Source organism: Mixophyes fleayi, chromosome 1, assembly GCF_038048845.1.
Source record: "Mixophyes fleayi isolate aMixFle1 chromosome 1, aMixFle1.hap1, whole genome shotgun sequence".
Lineage (NCBI taxonomy): Eukaryota > Metazoa > Chordata > Amphibia > Anura > Limnodynastidae > Mixophyes > Mixophyes fleayi.
Genome location: NC_134402.1, coordinates 338,108,446 through 338,133,692, shown reverse-complemented (window position 1 = coordinate 338,133,692; position 25,247 = coordinate 338,108,446). Strand labels below are relative to the sequence as shown.

The 25,247-nt window shown below is 44.4% G+C and overlaps 1 protein-coding gene across 1 annotated transcript in view; it reads left to right on the top strand.

Moving 5' to 3' along the window:
* The window catches only part of LOC142160772 (solute carrier family 2, facilitated glucose transporter member 9-like), a 43,898-nt gene that overhangs the window by 5,372 nt on the left and 13,279 nt on the right, over positions 1-25,247 (top strand). Inside the window, exons 3-7 of the mRNA XM_075215758.1 lie at positions 9,298-9,458; positions 10,605-10,729; positions 12,226-12,355; positions 17,755-17,903; positions 22,139-22,326. Coding sequence (XP_075071859.1) covers positions 9,298-9,458; positions 10,605-10,729; positions 12,226-12,355; positions 17,755-17,903; positions 22,139-22,326 — 753 coding nt within the window. The remainder of the gene's footprint in view (positions 1-9,297; positions 9,459-10,604; positions 10,730-12,225; positions 12,356-17,754; positions 17,904-22,138; positions 22,327-25,247) is intronic.

Sequence of the window (25,247 nt, the reverse complement as noted above, 5' to 3'; positions counted from 1 at the left end):
AAGGCAAAACAAACCTCCCAGCTTCCAATCTCCTGGAATATCCAAGAGACTCCCGATATATGGGTACTTCTACCAGACTCCTGGGAGAGCAGGCCAACCTCTCGCATCCTGCCTACTTCCTAGCGAATTGGGCAACATGAGGACCTCAATTAAGCGATTCACTGCGAATGGCATTGTTTTGGCCCCACGGCATAAAGACATGATTCGCTGGCACACCCGCATATTAGAATTTAGGAATGGATTAAGCCCGAGGGAGATTAAAAGCTGAAGTTTGTGTATATAACTATTTGGCCCCAATAAGGGTTAACTAACCAAAGAGTTTGTGATGACTATGTACAGGTCATGGTGAGGGCAGGATCAAGGAGACAGACTATATAAGGACAAGGAGGAGTCAATTCATTCATTAGCCCTGGAGGTAATGGGCCACTTGATGCGCAGGCCGAGGTATGATACGAGTGTGCTGTTCTAGGCCCAGAAGCATGTGAAACAATCTGGTGCATGGGGTCGCTGCCGGGACTGAAGTCCTGAAGCTGGAGCTAACTCTGGAGTGGCATGAGAACACTGTACAGGCGATAAGCAAGGTTGGTAAAGCGCACATTGATGCTAGTGAGACGTTTGTAACCCATTCACTTAGGTTCAGTGTAAGTACAGCCCCTTTCTGCTGACTTGCGGTGCATTACGATTAGCCCAGACGAGTCGAGTTTCAGAATGCTAGTGTCATGAATCGGGGTCTTAGCCCTGTTTACACTACTCTGCGGTATCATATCACCGTGCATCTCCCTCCTGTCAGAATGCAGCATTCTAAATCCTGGGACAAAGTGTGACTTCTGTCTGCTGTACTGGAGGCTGCCATCTTAGGTGAGACATTTTGCTACATCCTGCTTATTCTGAGCACCTAACTTCCTCCACCAATTAGCACCCTTGCAGACTATAAGTCACCTCTTACACTCAGCTAATTACCAGCAACACTTTCCTAGTTCCAGCTTACCACTGTTGCTGTTTTTTTGCTGTTTCAATCTGCCTGCTGCTGTACAAATTTCATCCATTAACCCTTCGTGTGAATTCAGCATCAATATGCCTGCTGCTGCTCAGATATCAGCCATTAACCCTTCGTGTGAATTCAGCATCAATATGCCTGCTGCTGCTCAGATATCAGCCATTAACCCTTTGTGTGAATTTCGTTTCAATCTGCTGCACAGATTTCAGCCATTAACCCTTCGTGTGAATTCAGCTTCATTCTGCCAGCTGTAAAACAGACTTTGGCTATTAACCCTTCATGTGGATTCGGCTTTATTCAATCTGCTGCTGTACAGATTCCAGGTGTCACCCCTCGTGTTGATCCAGCTCATCCCTCCTGTGGATCCTGCTCTCTTCAGCCTATTCCTGTCTCCTACTGGCTTGGTAGGGGGTGGTAGGTTGTTGTTCTGAGTCATCCACTACATACCTGCCACAGCTAGTCCCAAGCATTCCAAGACGGATCCCAGAAACCCTATTGCTGTGACAGTCTGGGGATTAGTTTCCCAGTTTAAGGATACACTACAACGGTGTGCTTAAGTAAAATGGCAGATAATATGGATGTACCAAGGATGCGTGACCCGTGATGGGACATCCTGATTAATATTGATCAGTAACCAAGGCTGTGTTTTCCCTCCACCATATAAGTGTGGAGGACTTACCTGGCCGGGGCCGTCGTCATCCCTCGGGCGGCGGTTCCCTCAGTTCAGCCGGGACGGTGAGCCAATCAGGGCTCACCTCCCGGCCATTTCAAAAGGAAAGATGGCGGCGGACCAATCCGGACCCGCCATGTCATCACGTGGCGTCGCGTCGACGCTACGTGATGACGTTAGCGCGGCGCCAACTATTTAAGTCGGCGCGCGCGCCGCCATGTTGTTCAGTCCGTCGGCGGAGAGAGCAGGAAGAGGACGTGTCCCGGAGAGCTGCGGGATCAAGACAAGAAGAGAAGACAGCGGAGACCAGCAGTGGCGGCAGAGAGCCCTTGTTAGGGCTAAGAGCGCCTCTGCTGCCTGAAGACCGGCGTGATCAAGACAAGAAGCCGGCGGCAGAGCGTGGAAGCAGCGGCAGACGGGGAAGGAGTCCAGGAGAAGCTCCCCGAAGACAGCACCAGGTAAGGCCCTTGCCAGGCAACTCCTCTCCAGGGCCCACGCCCGCAGCACACTAATTAAAGTCGGGCGCTAGGCCCGTGGGCACAGTCGGGCACAAGGCCCGTTGGCACTGTAAATTAGGGGCACAAGGCCCAGGGACCTGGGCACTAGGCCCCAATAAAGTTAGTGGGCCAGTAGGCCATATTACTTTGATAAAGGGGACAAGCCCCTGTTAGTTAGACAGGGGGCGTAGAGCCCCAGGTGTACAAGGGCACAAGGCCCTTAGGTAGTTAGTGGCCTAGAGGCCATAGGAAGGCCACAGGGCCTGGTTAGGGACTGGTAGCCCGTAGGCTATTAAGGGCACAAGGCCCTAATAGATAGCTAGGGAGGCCACAGGCCTCGGTAGGCAGGGGCTAGGACCCCTAGGTAGTAGGGCACAAGGCCCTAGTTAGTGGGCTCAGAGCCCTGAGGTAGAGAGGGGACTGAAGCCCATGGTGTGAAGGGCAGAAGGCCCTGGTGGTGATGAGGTAGAGGCGTGGGAGCCTCGTGAGTGTAGGCGCGGTCCTGTGTGAGGTGAGCACACGTGGTTAGGAGGTACAGTAGAGCGGAGGCTCCTGTGGTGCTGTAGCAACCTGCTGGTTGGCTAACAGCGGTGTGCTCTGGTAAGTAGCTTACAAAGTACTGTATATTGTATTCTGTCTGTGAGGCGGGTATTATTGAATTACAGTATTTTGGGTGTGCTATGTAATTGTGTCCAGGGGCAAGACGTCAGGCCCCCATTAAAGGTAGGCTCTTGTTCCTGTGGTTTCCTGTGCTAACCCGTGCTGTGGGGACAAGTGTAGTTACCAGCATACACATAGTCAGGGGAGAACACACGTAGTTTTCCTGTCCCTTAGATCCCCGGGGTCAGGGCCGCCGAGAGGGGGGGGGAGCGGGTACATTTTACCCGGGCCCGGCCATGCCAGGGGGCCCGGGCCGGGCCCTTGCTGCTATTTTTTGTCATTTTTTTTTTTATTTTATTTTTTTGTATTTTGCGTATTTTTATTTTTTTAAAAAAAAAATTCCCGCGGGGTAGGGGGAGGGGGGGGGGGGGCGTTGGTGGGGGGAGCTATAAGAAATAAAAAAAAAAAAAATCAATACTCACGTGACCGCGGCGCCGCGTCCCTCCTCTCCTGTCTTCTCCATTCACACTGACTGTCGGGCGTGACGTCATCAAGTCACGCCCGGCAGTCAGTCAGTGAGGAGCGCCGCAGCCTGACAAGACCAAAGAAGAAGAAAGAAGAGAAGACAGAAGAGAAGAGAAGAAAAGAAAGAAGCTGACAAAAGGTAAGGAAAGAAACTGAGAGGCACAGAGGAGGAAAAGAGAGGGACAGAGGAGGAAAAGAGAGGCACAGAGGAGGAAAAGAGAGGCACAGAGGAGGAAAAGAGAGGCACAGAGGAGGAAAAGAGAGGCACAGAGGAGGAAAAGAGAGGCACAGGGGAGGAAAAGAGAGGCACAGAGGAGGAAAAGAGAGGCACAGAGGAGGAAAAGAGGGGCACAGAGGAGGAAAAGAGAGGCACAGAGGAGGAAAAGAGGGGCACAGAGGAGGAAAAGAGGGGCACAGAGGAGGAAAAGAGGGGCACAGAGGAGGAAAAGAGAGGCACAGAGGAGGAAAAGGGGGCACAGAGGAGGAAAAGAGAGGCACAGAGGAGGAAAAGAGAGGCACAGAGGAGGAAAAGAGAGGCACAGAGGAGGAAAAGAGGGGCACAGAGGAGGAAAAGAGGGGCACAGAGGAGGAAAAGAGGGGCACAGAGGAGGAAAAGAGGGGCACAGAGGAGGAAAAGAGGGGCACAGAGGAGGAAAAGAGAGGCACAGAGGAGGAAAAGAGGGGCAGAGAGGCACAGAGGAGGAAAAGAGGGGCAGAGAGGCACAGAGGAGGAAAAGAGGGGCAGAGAGGCACAGAGGAGGAAAAGAGGGGCAGAGAGGCACAGAGGAGGAAAACAGGGGCAGAGAGGCACAGAGGAGGAAAACAGCGGCAGAGAGGCACAGAGTTATAAAAAAAAGGGGCAAAGAGGCACAGAGTGAATAAAAAGGGGGGAAAGCAGCATGGAGGGCGCAGTGTAGTTGTGATGGGGCTTGTTGCAATGTAGTGTGTGTGCGGTAGGTGGTGGCTAATTAATGGGCGCTATTTTGTTTGTAGGGTGATGGTGAGGCAATTTAATAGTGGGGATTATTAATTTAAGATGGGGTGATTTGGGGCCTATTGAATGTGGAGGTGAGTTTGGGGAGGATGAGGTCTATTTATTAAATGTGACTATGAATTATTTAATGGCAGTGATGGTTGCGGGAAATAGGTATTGCTAGGCTGTTTGCATGACGGGAAATAGGTTTATTTATTACATGTGAATTCTATTATTTTAATGTTGGGGCTGGAGGAAGGCCTAATTATTAATCGTGGGTGCTATTGATTTAACGCTGCGTCTGACTGAAATTTTCTAAATGTAGCCATTTTTTTCCCAAATAGGTCCTTCTACATTCCAAGATCCAGGCAAGCCACAACTAAAGAAACCAGCAGCCTCGGGTGGAGAAAGTGAGAAGAACAGGTAGGACAGAGCAGCATAGTGTGTGAAATGTTGTGATTCTAGTAGGGACAATGCCAATGTTTGGTGAGCCCAGTGGGCGCAGGCCAAGACTGAACTGTTTGTGTACACACTGCATTCTTTGTATACTACACTGTGGTGCTGGATGTCTTAAAAGTCAGGAGTGCTTGGACATATGTGACGCTGTGGTGAATTCAGGACCTAGTGATTTTGATGTGCTAGCTATGCGCCCAACGGTGCATTGCCACGGCCCCAAATGTATGACCACATTCCCGAAAATTTTTGCACCGTCGTTAGGCTAGCCACGCCCCAATGGCGCATTGACACGCCCCTGAATGTATGACCAAACCCGCGTCGTGTTTTTAGGGCTTACTCAACTATGGGGGGGCCCCATGAGTTTGTTGTACCCGGGCCCTGAATTCCTCTTGGCAGCCCTGCCCGGGGTCACACTGGTACCCAGAGGGGGTGGCTGAGTGAGTTGGTGGCAGTGCAGCACACCTTGAGGCAGTTCCAGGGGCGGCCGTGGTTCTGATCAAGGGTCCTCAAGGCCGGTTCCGTGCAGGTGGACCTGTGGTTCCGGACGTAGGGACACGTGTGAGATACCCGAGTACAGGCAGTCGGGCGGTTCAGTTCGATCGGCTGTTCCGTGCGGCAGTCGGCCCGCGGGTTAGTGTGCTGTTCTACTGAGCCTCAGCCGGGCTTAAAGAACCGGTCCTTAGGGTCCGTGGGTGACCCCATAGCAAGAAGGCAGCTTCTTGGTACGACCTGGGTGAGGGGGTTAGGAACCGCCCTCCGGTTTAGTCTGTGAACACCGGCTGGTGTTTCCCGTAGCGTGTAAGTGAGCAGTTCCGTTAGTGCACCACACCTAGTTAGTCATAGTGGTTTGACTTAGTTGCGTTGCCGACCATTAGAACGTTGTTAGGGTCGGGTCGCTGTTGTAGTCAGTCCAGTTTTGTGGGTGCCATCTTAGTCTCACGGAGAGCGTAGAGGGAGGCTGTGTGTTCTTGTCGTCCGCAGGAGTCGGGAAGGTGCAGGAGAACCGGATCGGAAGTGGGAGTGTCCCGGTGAGTATCACGCTCGATTCCTCCTTTCGGTTAGGCCCTCACCGGCAGGTGTGTGAGGTACTTGAGGCGGGATTAGTCCTCGGACTAGTCTTGGCCTTCAGTGCCTGTAGTCCCCCGCGTCTTGGCAAGAACAAAGTGAGGAGGCGGCAAGTGAGCTTGGACTGACCGTGTCCTTGTTCTTTGCCGTAGTCTCGGACAGCCCTTACTTGGTAGACTCGGTTTAACTGTGTTTTCCCTCTTAGGTGTTACTTGCGGGCGTCCGGAGAAAACCCAATCAGGGACCGAGGTAGGATCCAGTCATCCACGCGGATCGTGGTAAATTCGGAGGTATTAGGAGTTAGTCGCCCTGTGAGGCACATCTCCGATAGGGACCTTACATAAGTGCAAGGTTAAATTAATAAATAGACTTAATTGCCAACAAGTCGGTGTGGTGTCTTTTATTATATAGCATAAGTGCTAAGGTTAAGTTAAAGGTTTATGGTTATGTTATCAACTTACTTTTCCTCTGGTGCAACATCACACAACTGTTTTTCCCTAATTGCACCAAGTTTAATACTTATAATTTTTCCTCTGGATAATGGGCAGATAAAGAAGTTAATATGTATTGTAATAATGGAGCATTAATTTGACATTTCCAAGCCAAAATTACTAATACACGATTTTGTTCAGCTTGTGAGATAAAATGAGCAAAAGGGTTGTATTTAGGTCAAAGGTTATTCCGTTTTTGCAAGTCATTTCAGAGCTTTTTAAACAGGCAAAAGGCACAGATTTTAACAGAAATCCGGAAGTGCAATATTTCCTCATGTTATACCTATACCAAGTTATATGCAATTTTACATATTTTCACTAAAAACAACTGAAATTTAAGGAATCTTTAAATAGAATGTGTGTTATCTAATTTCAGAATGTATGTATGTATGTATGTATGTATGTATACATATACAGTCAGGCACATAAATATTGGGACATCGACATATTTTGGGCTCTATACACCACCACAATGGATTTGAAATGAAACTAACATGATATGCTTTAACTGCAGACTTGCAGCTTTAAGTTGAGGGTATTTACATGCAAATCAGGTGAACGGTGTAGGAATTACAACAGTTTCTATATGTGCCTCCCACTTTTTAAGGGACCAAAAGTAATGGGACAAACTAAACAATCCTACATCAAACTTTCACTTTTTAATACTTTGTTGCAAATTCTTTGCAGTCAATTACAGCCTGAAGTCTGGAACGTATAGACATCACCAGAATCTAGGTTTCATCTCTGGTGATGCTCTGCCAGGCCTCTACTGCAAATGTCTTCAGTTCCTGCTTGTTCTTGGGGCATTTTCCCTTCAGTTTTGTCTTCATCAAGTGAAATGCATGCTCAATTGGATTCAGGTCAGGTGATTGACTTGGCCATTGCATAACATTCCACTTGTTAGCCTTAAAAAACTCTTTGGTTGCTTTTACAGTATGCTTCGGATCATAGTCCATCTGCACTGTGAAGCACCGTTCAATGAGTTCTGAAGCATTTGACTGAATATGAGCAGATAATATTGCCCGAAACACTTCAGAATTCATCCTGCTGCTTTTGTCAGCAGTCACATCATCAATAAATACAAGGGAACCAGTTCCATTGGCAGCCATACATGCCCATGCCATGACACTACCACCACCATGCTTCACTGATAAGGTGGTAAGTTTTGGGTCATGAACAGTTCCTTTCCTTCTCCATAATCTTCTCTTCCCATCACTCTGGTACAATTTGATCTTTGTCTCATCTGTCCATAGGATGTTGTTCCAGAACTGTAATGGATTTTTAGATGTTGTTTGCCAAACTCTAATCTGGTCTTCCTGTTTTTGTGGCTCACAAATGGTTTACATCTTGTGGTGAACCCTCTATATTCACTCTTGTGAAGTCTTCTCTTGATTGCTGATTTTGACACATATACACCTACCTCCTGGAGAGTGTTCTTGATTTGGCCAACTGTTGTGAAGGGGTTTTTCTTCACCAGGGAAAAAATTCTTCTGTCATCCACCACAGTTGTTTTTTGTGGTCTTCCGGGTCTTTTGGTGTTGATGAGCTCTCCGGTGCGTTCTTTCTTTTTAAGAATGTTCCAAACAGTGGATTTAGCCACACCTAATGTTTTTGCTATCTCTCTGATGGGTTTGTTTTGATTTTTCAGCCTAATGATGGCTTGCTTCACTGATAGCGACAGCTCTTTGGATCTCATATTGAGAGTCGACAGCAACAGATTCCAAATGCAAATGTCACACCTAGAATCAACTCCAGACCTTTTACCTGCTTAATTGATAATGAAATAATGAGGGAATAGCCCACACATGTCCATGAAATAGCTTTGGAGTCGATTGTCCCATTACTTTTGGTTCCTTAAAAAGTGGAAGGCACATATAGAAACCGTTGTAATTCCTACACCGTTCACCTGATTTGGATGTAAATACCCTCAAATTAAAGATGAAAGTCTGCAGTTAAAGTATGTCTTGTTGGGGTATATATATATATATACCCCAACATACATTGGAACCAATCAGACACCTCCCTGATTTTATTGCATGATGGATAAGTACCTTACTGTATTTTTCAGCATTGAGGATACCATTAATCCTGACCAAATTCCCCAACTCCATTTATTTAAATGCAGCCCCAAACTTGTAAGGAACCTCCACCATGCTTCACTGTTACCCGCAGACACTCATTATTGTACTGCTCTTTCTTTCCACACCTGCCTATATATATATATATATATATATATATATATATATATATGTGTATATATATATATATATATATATATGTATATATATGTATATATGTATATATATATATATATATATATATATATATATATATATATGTATATATATGTATATATATATATATATATATATATATATATATATATATAGTGAAATAATCAGGGGAATAGGTATCACCACCTGGAGTAGATGGCTTTGAACAGCAGCAATAAATCACATAAATGCAGGATTTCTGGTACAACTGACGTTGGCCAGTTTTTTGGAGTATGTGCAAATAAACAAACATAAACAAAAAACCTTGTCTGTACAGCACTAACTAAACATTCCTTAGAGGCCCTCTCTCGAGTCTAAAACCTTGTGTCCCAGATTCAAATGCCAAACAAAGGTCATTTGCTCAACCTCAGCAGGTTCTCTCAGGAGGCACCAGCCTCCTCCCCAGGTCTGAGAGACACTTTTACAGGCCCCACCCAGGTGCAACTCTATATATATATATATATATATATATATATATATATATATATATATATATATATACACTGTATTTATGTCTCCACTCAAGGTAAGCCTGTCACACCAGTGCTGGGGATTGTATTATATTATCTATATAGGACTTTATATGGATGTCAGTCACTGGCTTTTCACTATGTTGCAGTATTTGTTTTTTTAAAATGTTTATCTATTTTTCTACCAGAGTAGTGAACTATGAATAACTAGCCATTGGATACATTTCTCTTCTCTCTGGCCAGTGCGTCCCAACAACCCCTTAATTCATGTCATCTGCAGTTTGTCAAACACTTTATCAACCAGACCTGGATAGGAAGGTATGGATCACCTGTCTCAGAGGGATCGCTTACCCTACTCTGGTCCTTAGCAGTTTCAGTGTACAGCATCGGAGGGCTTTTAGGATCACTGGCATCTGGGTACCTTACAAGAAGGTTTGGGAAGTGAGTATTTTATTTTATTCAGTTGCCTCAATATTCAATGGTGGCAAACATAATTGAAAACATATTGTTGGGTACTCTCTTATTGACTTCTCCTATAATGTATTTAGTTACCACAAAATTTCAGGGTGACCTGAGAAACGTGGCCGTACATAAAATGCTACAGTCTGAGTATTAAGCAGCAGTGGTAGACATAATGAACCTCATCATAGCACATATATTTCCAACCCAATGAGGAGCCATTCAGTACTTTAGAAATTGATTCAGAGTTGAGCAAATCGATTCATGCAATGTTTAAATTCATATAAGTTTTTTAAATTCGGTTCCACCAGGTAATGTAGCAAATAGGGTCTGATTCAAATGAGTTTCTATCGATAAAAAATGCTCATTGTAGAAGCAGGCCAATCACAGTCAGGCAAACTAAATAGAGCCAATCACAATGCAAAAGTCACCATCACTTGACCATAACCTTACAAAGTAGCATCTAGCTAGTTTAACAAACATTCTTTCTGGTAGTATAAAAGGAGAAATGTATCTCAGTATTTCCCTTTCCTTTCTGTAACTCTTCCCCCTACCAGAGCCTACACTGCATCTTATTTTCTATACTTTGTAAAGCCAATAAAAACAAATTGTGGAAAGAAAAATATTACTTAAACCTTTATTGTGCTTAATATTATCCTTGATGCCCTTTACCAACACCCTCATGCTCTACAATTTTTCACCATGAACAATTCCATTAATGTTTTAAAATATATGGAAACCACCTCAGTCAACAAATACTGCTTTGGATATTGGGCAAATGAATTGCTATATCAGTGTCAGTTTTTCCATTAGGAAGTGTAGAGGATTCCCTTGTTGATTTATTGGATACTAGGGGCTAGATTTACTAAGCTGCGGGTTTGAAAAAGTGGGGATGTTGCCTATAGCAACCAATCAGATTCTAGCTTTCATTTATTTAGTGCATTCTACAAAATGACAGCTAGAATCTGATTGGTTGCTATGGGCAACATCCCCACTTTTTCAAACCCGCAGCTTAGTAAATCTAGCCCTAGGTCTTGCTAAATTATGTATTTGACAATTATCCAAGATGCAATTTGAGCTCTGAGTGTGCCCCTGACCCCTCACAGACTTCAATCTCTTTCTCCTCAGGAGGCGGTCTCATGTATTCAGTCACCTGTTGGGTATAACAGCTACTCTGTGTCTCGGATTCAGCAAGATGGCTGGATCACATGAAATGATTTTGGTTGGACGTTTCCTCTATGGCATCACAATAGGTACACAAGAAAAGATCATATAATGAATATAACTCTATAGCAGTGTTTCTTAACTTATGGACAAAGAACTAATAAAAAGGGTCATTGTGCCATGCAAGGTGTGTCACCGTAATCCTATGCAAACTAATTGTGTGCAAGCAATTATTGAAATTAACTAATAAGTACAGTAGACATCTGTAAAGAAAACAAAAGGAAGCACATTATGTAGTAACTGAACTATAGCGTCATAAAGATAATTCAGAAACATAACTTGGATTGTTGGCATTGCTGAAAATCATTAACAACATCAGTTAAAGTCTCTCAAACTTTTTTTTCAAATATTTGAGGTCTATTCTTTTCCTAAAGACAATTACAAAATATATAGGTTTATACATACTCATCACAGGAACAGTAATGAAACATCTGCTGTCTTTACTGTAACGGTAATGATATTAATACATAAGCATTAAATTGCAGATAGTTACAGCTATAATATTTTGACACACTGAGAAATTATATAAATGTTGGTTCTGGAGAGATCCAATAACAAAAATAAGGCTGCTGTTCTATGCATAATGCAGTGGGGAAGATTCTGCTGAACCTAGATAACTGCTTGGGGTCTTGACATCAATGGAATTCTGGGAACCATCTAATTTATGTTCTCTCATTTCAAAACACTGTGAAGGTCATCTACAAAAGTGAAAAGTTTGAAAACGCTTGAGACACAATGCAAAATCAGTTTTGGTCCTGTAGTGATCCTCGATTTGAGGGTGTTCCTTGAAAAGTACAGAGTAGTTGGTAGTCATCTAGTAATACAGCACAGTGCAAAAATGAGATTTTATTTTGTGGAGCATCATTATTAAAGAGAGATAATGGGAAGGAACGAGTGCTCATTGGAGACTGCTATTTTCACTCTCCAAAAGGACTTAAATTTTGCACCAACTGAAAACTGGTGCTCTTCAGACTTCATCCTATACTGTTATGGGACCTATTGTGCTTGTATGGTGTACTTTTTGAGGATAAATGCATTTCTAGGAATATAATGAAATGCATTATACCCACACATGTGTCACATGTAATATAAGCAGTCCTGAGAGCCATCACTGTTGGGGGCAGATTCAATTAGCTTGCTGGCTAATACAGTACAGAAATCTCCGCTCACTTCGCCTCTCATCTCTACGGAATGCAAATGAAAATGAGCTGAGATTGCTGTGAAAACTCTGCCGCCACGTATTTCCATGGACTGTTCTGGAGACGCATCGCATCACTTCACGCTGAATTTAATCTGCCTCTTAGGGTTGATTTAAGTCATAAATTAGGCTAAACTGATCAGCATTTTATAGTAGTTGGAGGTTGGATTTTGATGGGACATTTACACTTTTGCACAGTGCACCTCTTCTGATTTCCAATTTCTACAAAGATAGAGGAGGAAAATAAAATAAGTCACAAATAACCAAGAACTGTTGCAAGGCAATGATGTATTACACTACAGATAATCATCATCTTTTCTTTGACAGGTTTGGCAATTAACATATACATTCAGTACCTTGGAGAAATTGCTCCCAGAAAGCTGAAAGGCTTCACAAACACTACAGCCCCGATCTTCATAACTGCAGGAAAACTCGTTGGCCAAATTGTTGGACTCAGGTGGGATCCAGATCAGATATGTTATGTAGAATAAAATGCTAAACTGTTTAGGTTCTAATGGGTCTATCCCAGTGCTAGGTTAGGTAAACAATTATAACTCTACCAACCTTTTCACCACCTTCTCATTCAGATTTTCCATCCCCTATGGAAACTTTTACAAAAGAATATAGTCCTTCTCAGAATGGTACAACTATAGGACATGTAAATACACTAGCACTAAATAGAAATGCCCTGTCAGTTCTGGCATTACATTTACTATGTTGTAAACAATTCATAGTAATCAAAGATTAATGCCTAATTAAGAACACTGTAATTAAACTTGCTTTATTTACATTTGCAGGCATAAATTATGTTCTGTAAACCATATGACTGTGAGTTACTGACTATTACACCATTTGTGTAACAGTCATTAAAAAAAAATAACTTTGCAGTGTAAATTCTGTTGTGTGACATCATGTACTTACTTTTGTGCAAATGCATCCACTTTTACAGTTAACCACGTGCAGGTCCTGATTAAGGGTTCTGGCCGCCCTAGGCTAATACGGCCATAGCCCCCCGAATATATAGGTGTATAGGAACACTCCTGAATATGAATGTTCAGGTGTATTCTCCAGCATTCAAGTTTAGACAGATTGTGCCATTGTCTCTTACCTGTTCTTGCTCTTCTCTCTTGCAACTTTGTTATCCTCTCGCTGGCTTCTGGAAAGTTGGCGTCCTGTTCAGAGCCGGATTTAGACCTCATAGGGCCCTAGGCAGGATACTGTTTTTGGGCCCCCTCCCTGAAACAATCCATAGCACTATATTTTTGCAGCCTACCATATACCCCTATAGTTATGTAGAAGTGAAAGCATGTGCCGCCGCATGCCTACCATATACCCCTATAGTTAAGTAGATCCGAATGCATGTGCCGCCACGCAGCGGCGGCACGCCGCCAAAGGAGGTGAGGGCGTGGCTTGCATCTTTGGGGGCGTACCTAACATGTGAAAAGAGCAAGGCCACCCTACTGCAGAAAAAGGCACCCCTAAATAATTACCAAGCAGTCCCGTTTTTTTAAGTAGTTGGGTCAAAACAACTTAATAAATATTGAAGTCAGGGCAGAAATACTTACTTAAGTTGTTTGCAAAAATAATACGCATAAATCCAAGTATGTGCTCTTGTCACTTTTGTCCCTCTATCATCACACTGTGCCCCTTCATTGTCACTTTTGCCCCTTCACAATATCACATGTGTCCTTTCACCATCACCTCTGTGCCTACCACCATCACCACCTCTGTGCCAATCACCATCTCCACCTCTGTGCCTCTTCACCATCACCACCTCTGTGCCCATCACCACCTCTGTGCCCTTTCACCATCACCTCTGTGCCCATCACCATCTCTGTGCCAATCACCATCACCACCTCTGTGCCAATCACAATCACCACCTCTGTGCCAATCACCATCACCACCTCTGTGCCTCTTCACCATCACCACCTCTGTGCCTCTTCACCATCACCACCTCTGTGCCTCTTCACCATCACCACCTCTGTGCCAATCACCATCACCACCTCTGTGCCCTTCACCATCACCATTTCTGTGCCAATCACCATCACCACCTCTGTGCCTCTTCACCATCACCACCTCTGTGCCCTTCACCATCACCACCTCTGTGCCAATCACCATCACCACCTCTGTGCCTCTTCACCATCACCACCTCTGTGCCTCTTCACCATCACCACCTCTGTGCCTCTTCACCATCACCACCTCTGTGCCCTTTACCATCACCACCTCTGTGCCAATCACCATCACCACCTCTGTGCCAATCACCATCACCAATTCTGTGCCCCTTCACCATCACCACCTCTGTGCCCTTCAACATCACCACCTCTGTGCCCTTCACCATCACCACTTCTGTGCCAATCACCATCACCACCTCTGTGCCCATCACCACTTCTGTGCCAATCACTATCACCAATTCTGTGCCCCTTCACCATCACCACCTCTGTGCCCATCACCACCTCTGTGCCAATCACCATCACCAATTCTGTGCCCCTTCACCATCACCACCTCTGTGCCCATCACCACCTCTGTGCCCATCACCACCTCTGTGCCAATCACTATCACCAATTCTGTGCCCCTTCACCATCACCACCTCTGTGCCCTTCACCATCACCACCTCTGTGCCAATCACTATCACCAATTCTGTGCCCCTTCACCATCACCACCTCTGTGCCCTTCACCATCACCACTTCTGTGCCAATCACCATCACCACTTCTGTGCCAATCACCATCTCTGTGCCCTTCACCATCACCTCCTCTGTGCCCATGACCACCTCTGTGCCCATCACCATCACCACTTCTGTGCCCCTTCACCATCACCCCCTCTGTCCCTCCGTTGTTTTACCAGGACCCGATTCGCGGCACCGACCCCCCCCCTCCCCCGATTCGCGGCACCCGACCCCCCCCCCCCTTCCCCGATTCGCGGCACCCGACCCCCCCTCCCCCGATTTGCGGCACCCTATCCCCCGACTCGCGGAACCCCCCACCCCCCCCCCCCCCGCGCTCCAGTCGCGCGGGGAGTGCCGCGAGTCGGGGGAGGGGCCGATTTTTTTTTTTAAAATTGCTCCTGTCCCCCCCAGCTGTGCCCCCCCCCCCGAGAGCCGCTAGGCCCTAGGCAGGGGACTAGGATGCCTAGCGGTAAATCCGGCCCTGGTCCTGTTTTGAAAATGCAAAAATTTATTATAGTGCAAAATGTTAACAAACCCTGAATGATTAGGCCCTTTAGTTAAAACAAAACACTCCATTATGGCCAGCTAAAAGTACCCCTCTACCAGCCCCATCTCACTAATATTTAGTATTCTAGTGATTGCTGAGACCACAGAGAGCATCCAAGTGACCGCCACACAATCATGAGATTATGCCCCCCAAAGCTGCTCTATTTTTTAAATACCCCCTGCAGCCATTTTCCTTAACCCCCCCCCCCCCGCAGCCATTTTCCTTAATCCCTGCTGCAGCCATTTTCTTTAACGCCCCCTGCAGCCATATTCCTTACCTCCCACCCTGCATCCATCCCCCCTGCAGCTATTTTCCTTACCTCCACTCTGTAGCTATCCCCCCCGTCACATCAAAACTCCCCCAGTCACATATATCAGCCCCCCTCCTCTGCCCTCCTTCACACATATCAACCTCTCTCCCTCCCTATAGATTTTCATGGCAGCCGCCCCCCCCCTCCCACCCTATAGATTTGTATGACAGTCCCCCCTCTCCCTCCCTATACATATGCATGACAGTCCTCCCTTTCCCTCCCTATAGATATGCATGGCAGTCCCCCCTTTCCATCCCTATAGATATGGATGGCAGTCCCCCCCCTCTCCCTCCCTATAGATATACATGGCAGTCCCCCCCTTCACTTACCTGTAGTTGTGCTGGCCAGCGTCGCTCCTCACTCCTCAGATCAGCAGACAGGAAGTGAAGACTTCCTGCTTCCTATCTGCTGCAGAGCAACAGGCAGCCTAGCGATTGGCTGCCTGTTGCTGACCACTGACCACCAATGCTTTTGATCGTCGAGACCTCCAACCCCCCACGGCGACCCCTCCCCCACCTCAGAAAACAGGCATGAATGAAAAAAAAAAAAAAAGAATGAAAAAAATAAATAAATCCCCGCAGTGTCGCGCCCCCCGGGACCCAGCACCCCAGGCTGCAGCCTGGTCAGCCTATTGGTTGATCAGGCCCTGACCACATGGACTTGGCCAAGTTGTTGGAGTGTGTGGGGCTGCAAATGATTGCACTATCTGGTGGGAGGATTCAAGTGATATTTGAATAATTGACACAATGTTGCCTTACTCAGTCATTTGAACACACTAAATAATATTTAAGCTTTACAGAATTATGTATCCAATAACCACTGTATCTCAGCAGTACTTCACAATATACATTTGTTCTAAATACACAATTCTCACAACATATGTATGTATTTAAATCAAAGTATTTTGCTTTTAACACAGAAAAGCTTGAATTCACAGTTTACACATATATCATAACGTTGCCCAACATAACATAGTATATCAATATAAAATTAACCCTAGGTTCACCACCTTTATTCCTTACACTATCCTAGCTTTACATATGTATCTTTGATAAGACTTAGTATTTATAATAATGATTTAACTATCACAGATATCAAACAATAAATGAATATAAATAGACGAATCAACATTACAAACACACATAGCTTTATAAATAAATATATATATATATATATATATATATATATATATATATAATTATCAATGATACTTATCAAATCCTTGTATCCTGGATTCAATTCTTTATCTGCAATGTAGGGAACATTCCTGTAATATAGAATCCTTTTCTGTAGCGTAGTGTAGGTTTTCTGTAGTATAGTGTATTCCTATCCTTTGCTGTAGTGTAGTGTAGTATAATATATATTTTCTGTAGTGTAGTGTAATATATATTTTCTGTAGTGTAGTGTATCCCTATAGAATAGTATATTGTCTTTCCTATAGTGTAATATATATATTTTCTGTAGTGTAGTATGTCCCTATTAACCCTTTTCTGTAGTGTAGTATAGTGTATGTTTTCTGTAGTGTAGTGTAGTGTAATGCTCATTGTCCAGGGGAAGGCAAGCAGGCAGAGAAAGAGAGAGGGAGTCCCGGATCTGGCTTTTATAGTCCAGACCCGGAAACTCCCAGCTTCCCCAGCGGCAAGGTGTGTGTGGTAATTCACCAAAACACGTGGACCTTGTGTGTAGGGGTCAGGGATGATGATGTCATCACCCCTGGCATCTTCCCCTACTGTGTGCGTGCCGACTTGAGTTGACACAGACAGTGGGGGTCCTTGTTGTGACTGCGCCATCGGTGCATGCGCAGTAGTGGCAACCATGCACGTGCTGAGATTGGTGCATGTACTGTATGTACTGCGCAACATGCACAGGTAAACTTTTCACGTGTGCGCGTGCGCTCGTCGTGCATGTACACTGCGGGCCCCCCTTTATACATTCCTTAATGAATCAGGCCCTCTATGAGCTTGTGGTCTATGGCTTTCTGGCTGAGCCGTTGTTGGTCATAGATATTTCCACTTCACAATCACAGCAGAAATTTAACAAACTGACTTGTTGAAAAAATTTAATCCTATGAAACTGCCACATTGAAGCCACTGAGCTCTTCATTAGAACCCATTCTACTGCTAATGTTTGACTATGGAAATTGCATGGCTGTATGCTTGGTTTCATGCTGAAAGCCTTTTGTGACTTGCCCACGTCCCTGGCCTTAGCCATTGGTAGCCCTCTTGTGAAATTTATGAATGTATGAAAATGTTCTTTCATAATGGAAATACTTCATGTGATTGTTGTTGAACAGTACTACATTTCTTATTTAGTGACCAGACATTATTCTCTTCCAGTGAGGTCCTGGGAACAGAGACACTATGGCCCCTGATGTTGTCACTCTGCGGATTCACAGAACTGCTGCACTTGATTGTAATGTTCTTTTACCCAGAGACTCCTCCATACCTACTGTTAAGGAAGAGAGACCCAGAGCGCTGCATAAAAGGTAGAGATGGTCACTGACCCCCGTGTTTTGGTTTTGTATTCGGTTTTGGATCTGGATTACCTTCGTGTTTTTAGTTTTGGTTTTGCAAAACCGCCCTTGCGTGTTTTGGTTTTGTTTGGTTTTGTTTTGCTATTTTCGAAAAAAATACAATTTTTTTGGTCTAAAATAACAAGTGCTCCACCAGTTTCTTAGATAAGTGAGGTAATTCTAAATTATGAAAAAAACAGTTTAATTCCTGGTAGGCCGTCCTTAATTCGAACACTTGTCTGCAAATTATACAGACAAACCTGGTTGTCTACCTGATCCATCTTTGATTATTGGCAATGTAGCCATTGTCTTTGGGTGTATATTACACCCTACACTTCTAGTTGAATATTTAAAAAAGCAGCCTGCACAGACTGTGGAACTAGAAAGTAAAATTAAATGGACCACGGTAGTTTGGTGGCTATCTATGCCCCCCCCCTCCCCCCCGCCCTCCACTTGTAGTTGAATATAAAAAAAGCAGCCTGCACAGACTGTGGAACTAGAAGTTCGGATATACAAAGAAATGGACAAAGGCAGATTGGTATCTGTCTGCATCAGACCCCCCCCCCCCCCACCAACCCATCCACTTGTAGTAAAATAGAAAAAAAAGCAGCCTGCATAGACTGTAGAACTAGAAATTCGAATATACAAAGAAATGGACAAAGGCAGTTTGGTATCTGTCTGCATCAGATCCCCTCTCCACTAGGAGTAAAATAGAAAACTATTCAGCCGTTAAATAATCTAGAATATAAATAGAAATTGAGAAAGGCAATTTGGTATCTGTCTGCATCATAATCATCAACATCCTCATTAGCGCCCTCGTCACCTCCACAAATCTCCCCCTCATCCTCTTCTATTTCCAAAGTGGCATCCTCAATTTGTGTATCAGTGGCTCCACTCGGGCTGTTCAGGTACACATCAGCAGAACTGCTGAAAGGGCCCTTCTTTATGGGTACACTAACAGAATGCTCACGATTAGACATACCACTGTTGGATGGACTCTCCACAGGGATTGGTGTCATTTGTGAATCAGAGCAAACATTATCCTCTAATGCCTTACTGTTATCTTGCAGCTCAGCTTTGACGCGTAACAGTAGTTGTGCACCAATTGTAGGCTCAGTAACTTTTTGGGATCTGCCACTAATAGCCAAAGGTGAAGGCAGTGCCGGATTAAGGGAATGGAGGCCCCTGGGCTAAGGGGGCCTCCATTCTCCCGTGAGAGTGAGACTCACGAGATCTCCTCAGTAAGGAGACTACAGCGCGCCGGGGAAGGACTGTAGGGAAAGTGCTTAGCCCCCGACCGATCAATACTGCTGCTGAGCACTTTCAAGGGCCCCCTGGATGCCATAGCCCCCTGGGCTGTAGCCCAGTTAGCCCTATGGTTAATCCGGCCCTGGGTGAAGGCCTCATTCTCTCTTTGCCACTGCGTGTGTAGAATGGCATGTTGGCAATTTTATTTTTATCGGCACTTAACTTTTGCTCAATAACACTTATTTTTCGCTTCAACACAGTAAAAAAAAAAAAAAAAAATTAAAATATAAAAATATTTATGCACAATTATAGGGGACACCCCAAAAGCACTGGGGAGTGCCAAATATTGAAAAAAGAAAAAAAACCTCTATCCTCCTCTCTTCTCTAGCAAATTGTGTTACAACAATTGGAATCAGAATATTGGATTCTCTGTCCCTGCTCTAATCAGCCTGTGACTACACCCTGCTCTCTCCCTCTGTCAAATGGCGATGGATTGCTGTGGAGGCGGGTATTTATAATCTTGAAGTATCGCGAGAACCGAGCCCCGAGATCCGACGACGTCACAATGACGTTCGGCCTCAATTTGGATTCGGAGCGGGCGGGAGAGTACCGAGCTACTCAGCTCGGTACTCGGATACCCAAAGTTCGGGTGGGTTCGGTTCTTGGGGAACCGGACCCGCCCATCTCTAATAAAAGGTAACATTTAGCAACAGACTACTATATATAGGCTTTTGGTTTATTTTTGAAATAAGAATATACAATCATGCATATACTGAGAAAAAGTTGACTATATTTTTGGAACATGGTTCCACCACCAAACGGAGGTGCACATTTCAGTTCTTCCTGACCAATTTACTTTGAAAAAATTCACAACACATGCTTTACACAAACTATAACTTTTGAACAAACATCCATCAGAACTAGAAGAAGGTACTAGTAAGGACCGTAACCCTTCCAAGTCAGAAAAATATGGCCATAATATCCTAGGAAAGTTTAAAAAAACCATCCAGTACTATTGTTGACCACCAGATGGTGATGCAAAACACTTCTATTTAATCTGTATGTTATTTGAACATTTGGATTACATTAGGTCAGAGTTTATATATAAGGTACTTTGTTATGTGTATACTAAATGTTTAGGTGATGAAGAGCAATGAAATACTGTTCTAAAAGGGCAGGATATTTCAAATAAGATGACAGACAATAAACATACATAATAGACATAAAGAAACACATATTTGAAATTACCTGCCCTGATAAAAACTGTTTTATAATAGTTAGGTGTCTAGCCTTTGTTGTAGAATGAATTGAAGCATTGATTAAAATCTGGGTATATTCTAAGGGAGGCTGTGATCACAACAACCCAGCGATATCATCATCCGCATGCAATTGGGTACAGTCTGCAGAAGACCCTGTGTTCCCAGGTAGTATTTGTAGAAAGTGGTGGTAATTGCATTTACGATAGTGTTAACACAGACAGTGTTTACACCTACAGAATTATTACGATTCTGAAGAGAGCGACATGAAAGAAAGTGCCTGGGCCAGTCCCATAGTGGGCTACCTTGAGCTACGTCACTGGGCCACCTGCATTTTTTTTCCATTGGAAATAGGCTGTTGAGTCGAATCTTGCCCCCCGGGCTAAAATTTGCCAGCCCTCCCCTGGCCTGAGTCATTCTTTTCTCTCTCTCTGTCCAATGCCAGGTCACAGGTGTATTGTAGATTCAATTGCTACTTGTTTGCCTCCCGTTGGTGATTAGTGGGACTTACTGTTTACCCACTAGCTGATGCCAGGTAGCAAGCCTCCTTACTAACAAAAAGGAGTGCAACAGCTTTTCTGTTCAATAGTATTTGTGGTCTAGTGGGGCGTTCTGGTCGCTGTAAACTACACTCATGCCTTCCTTTGAAACGTAAAGGGGTTATCCACTTCTGGACAATATATTTTTCATGTCCTGTCTCTCCCATTTAGCAAATAGGAAGTGCCTGGCTTGGGACAACCCTATTTAAGTAGTGTAAAACGGCAGAGAGCAGATCACAATCACCTTTGGTGACAGCACTTCAATTTCCACCAAAGTGTATCTAAGCATTAGCTGGTAGGAGTTTGAGGATGGAGGACATTCAATGGAAAATATTGACCTGGTGCACACAAAGAAAATCAAACAATTGTTAAATACAGTAATTAGATCATAGCCTGTAATGCAGTGATATAGTCTGTGCAACTTACAAATACTTCATGTAAACTGGTTTGCACAAACACAAAATAAGAAAACACTCAATTGATTGATCACTGTCTAATACCTAAAAAGATAATAATATATATTTATTACTACAATGCTATCTGTCCGACACTATTCAATGACATGATTACATCAGGAGGGCACGCCTTTTGTGGAGCCAGATTATTACAATTACATAAAGACTTGGATAGGGTTGATTTTTAGAGGCATTACTTGTTGTTTGAGGGGTGCACAGCCATTGAACCTTTTAAAAGGACTTGAAGCTCTGGTACTTTCAATAGGATGTATTTTGCACCCTTTAGTTGTACTACAGAGAAGTGCATTGTTAGCTGTACTTTGCCACATAGGACAAAGGATCTCTTGATATTCCCTCTTTCTTATACTTATTTAAGCCATACATTAGTCTAAACCAAGGAGTATTTAGGAGAAAAAGATTGGACTTTGGTGTGAAATTTACACTTTTACACAGTGCACATCTTGAATTTTTTCAACCTCCCTGCAAAGCTAGGCACTATCCTAGTGTGCAGAGACCTTTCTAGAGACCAGAAAGTAGGCGTGCATCACTGCATCTTAAAGTGTGCTGGGAGGATCACCAAGGCACATGTGCACAAAATCAAAGCAATTTTCTCTGTGTATCTAATGCAGGTCTTATGTGTTCTCATTTTGTTCTCTTAGTTCCAAAATGTATTCAGTTATCCTTAATAATTTGCCCATCCTTTTTCCCAGCTATGGACAGGATTTGGGGACAGGGGGACCATCAGCCAGAGATAGATGAGATATTGACAGAACAGGAGATCTACAAGAAGACTAAGAACATGAGTGTCCTGGAGCTTGTGAAGGAACCATCCATGCGCTGGCAGCTCTACATTGTGATCATGCTTACAGTCACCATTCAGTTTTCTGGTATCAATGCAGTTGAGTAATTTCAAGTAAATTCTAAGTTTTCCTTTTTAACATATGCAGTTGCATACCAAATGTCCTATGATTCACAATAGAAACAATTCTACTCAGTAATATTCTCCAAATTTAAAGGAACTGGACTGGAAAATATTTACAGTCATGGGCAAAAGTTTTGAGAATGACACAAGTATTGGTTTACACAAAGTTCGCTGCTTCAGTGTTTTTAGACTTTTTTTGTCAGATGTTGCTATGATATACTAAAATAAAATTCCAAGCATTTCATAAGTGTCAAAGGCTTTTATTGACAATTACATTAAGTTTATGCAAAAAGTCAATATTTGCAGTGTTCACCTTTCTTTTTGAACACCTCTGCAATTCGCCCTGGCATGCTGTCAATCAACTTCTTGGCCACATACTGACTGATGGCAGCTCATTCTTACCTAATCAATGCTTGGAGTTTAACAAAACCAAGACACCTGGCGCAAGGAGAAATGATGTATATGGAGACTATGTGTAAACCAGAGTCTGCAGCTGTAAAGATCAATGAGATCTCAATTGAGGAAACAACCACACAACAAATAACAGCGCTGACTACTGGAGTACACAAATGATGCTAGTTGATCCGTGAAATACAAACAAATGGCACTTTAATAAAAACAAACAATTAAGTAAACATCACTGGCCAGTGGATATACAACTGAACATAATAAAATGCAGCTGAATCTGTTGTAGCAATAAAAACATGTCATGCAATGAGCGTAATATCAAAATGGTCACTCAATAATAGGTGACATACTAAGTGTTCCACTATGTGAAACGAATAATGTCCAATGTCCCGGAATAAAAAACACTAGAAGGAGTGAAATCAGATATTTACGTGTGGCCACACTTGATGATAAATCACTTCAATAATTCATGTGCAGAAATCCCGGAGGAAAATAGACACTGTATATCTAAATAAACTTCTATTGAAGTGTGAATGTCACTTACTGCCTATACAATCAGCGCACTACAGACCTGGTCCGATGCTCAGTCCCGTGGTAAGGTCTGAATGCGCATGCCCTTCAAAGTGTTATGGGACTCCGTAGAGCCCGTACTGCAGCCAAAACTTGAAATACTGGTCTCAATTCTTCCTCTGAAGAAATCACCAGGCAGGTGAAGAAACGCGTCAGGTGATCTGTGCAATTCACTGAGCCGCTGGACATCCAGTCTTTTGACCCGGTTACAGGTTCCAGTTTATCCCAGAGGTTCAATTATCTACCACCGATTGCCATCGTTATATGGTTCCACGACCGTGTTAGCCGCTATTGAAGTTTTGCATTGAGACCAGTATTTCAAGTTTTGGCTGCAGTACGGGCTCTACCAATGCTTGCATGGGAATGGAGAATTGCCTTACCAAGGCGGCAGAAATGAAGTTCCCTGCAGCCCCGGAGTCTAGGAGGGCTGACTGAGAAAAGGTATGATGTCCTGACTGTAAGGAAATAGGGATGGTGAGACAATCATTATTATAATGGGTTGAGGGAGACTGAGAAAAGGGGCCCAACGATACTGCTCCCGAACACGTCAGGCCTTGTCGTTTCCCGGACGTTTGGAACAAGAGTTCAGAAGGTGACCGCTCTCTCCACAATATAAACATAACTTATTACGAAATCTCCTCTCTCTCTCTTCGGCCGATAGGCGGGTCCTTCCCAATTGCATCGGTTCCTCAGGCGGAAGAACAGGTGTTTGGAAGTTAGGAGCTAAATGGATCATACTGCGTTGAGACTGTTCTTTCTCAGAATTACGCTCCTTGAAACGTAGGTCAATCTTAACGCAGAGGGAGATGAGATCATCCAAAGATGCAGGGAGTTCTTGAGACACCAGCTCATCTTTGATCCGATCTGAAAGACCCTGCCAGAATGTAGCCACAAGAGCCTCATCGTTCCAACGGAGTTCTGAGGCCATGGTTCTGAAATGTACAGCATACTGACCCACGGACTGGTTCCCTTGGTGGAGGCGCAACAACCCAGCAGCGGCATTGGAGACCCCTCCTGGCTCGTCAAAAACCTTTCTAAAAGTGGACAAGAAGCTGGAGAAATTATGCAGGATAGGATCATTCCGCTCCCATAACGAGGATGCCCACGCCAAAGCTTGACCAGAGAGCAGCGATATCACATAGGCCGCTTTAGCCTTCTCAGAAGGGAAATTCCCCGGCAACAGTTCAAATTGAATGGAGCATTGGTTCAGGAATCTTCTGCAAAATTTAGGGTCTCCATCAAATTTAGGCGGATTAGGTATCCGCAACTGGGAGGAAGAAGCTGCTGCTGCAGAAGGTGGGTCCGGAGCCGCAATCATTGGTGCAGGAGGTCTGGTGGCCACTAAGGTGTTCTGAACAATGTCCAGCCGAGTGGATAAACTCTGGAGAAATTTTAAAAGTTGCTCTTGGTTCGCCTCCTGTTTGTCCATTCTTCCCACTAAATGCTCCAGTAGATCTTTAGCCGCTGGATCCATGGTCAGAGCAAACTGTAACGGATTACTGGATACACTACTAGCATTGATTAGCGCTGGCTTACCTGAGGTGCGGAGTCTAACGATCTCCCCGGTATTCACCAAGAACCGCCGCAAGGCGGGATTGGCTTTGCTGCCAGGAGTCGCAGGTCGCGGTCCTCAGGTTTGCCTCAAGATGTAGTACAGCGGAATAGGAGCAGGATGAGAATAGTCGGACAGGCCGGGTTGGTACACAGGTAGGCAATGCAGAAAGATTCAGGAGAGAATCTCGGAGTCAATCAAACCGGGTCGGTACACGGGTCACCAGAACAGATGCGAAGTCAGCTAGCCGGGTCGGTACACAGAGACGGCAGATAAACGTATAGAGGAAGGAACGTCAGACAATCCGGGTCAGGAGCACAGGCAATCAGGAAGGTCAGCAAGCCGGGTCGGTACACAGGAGATCAAT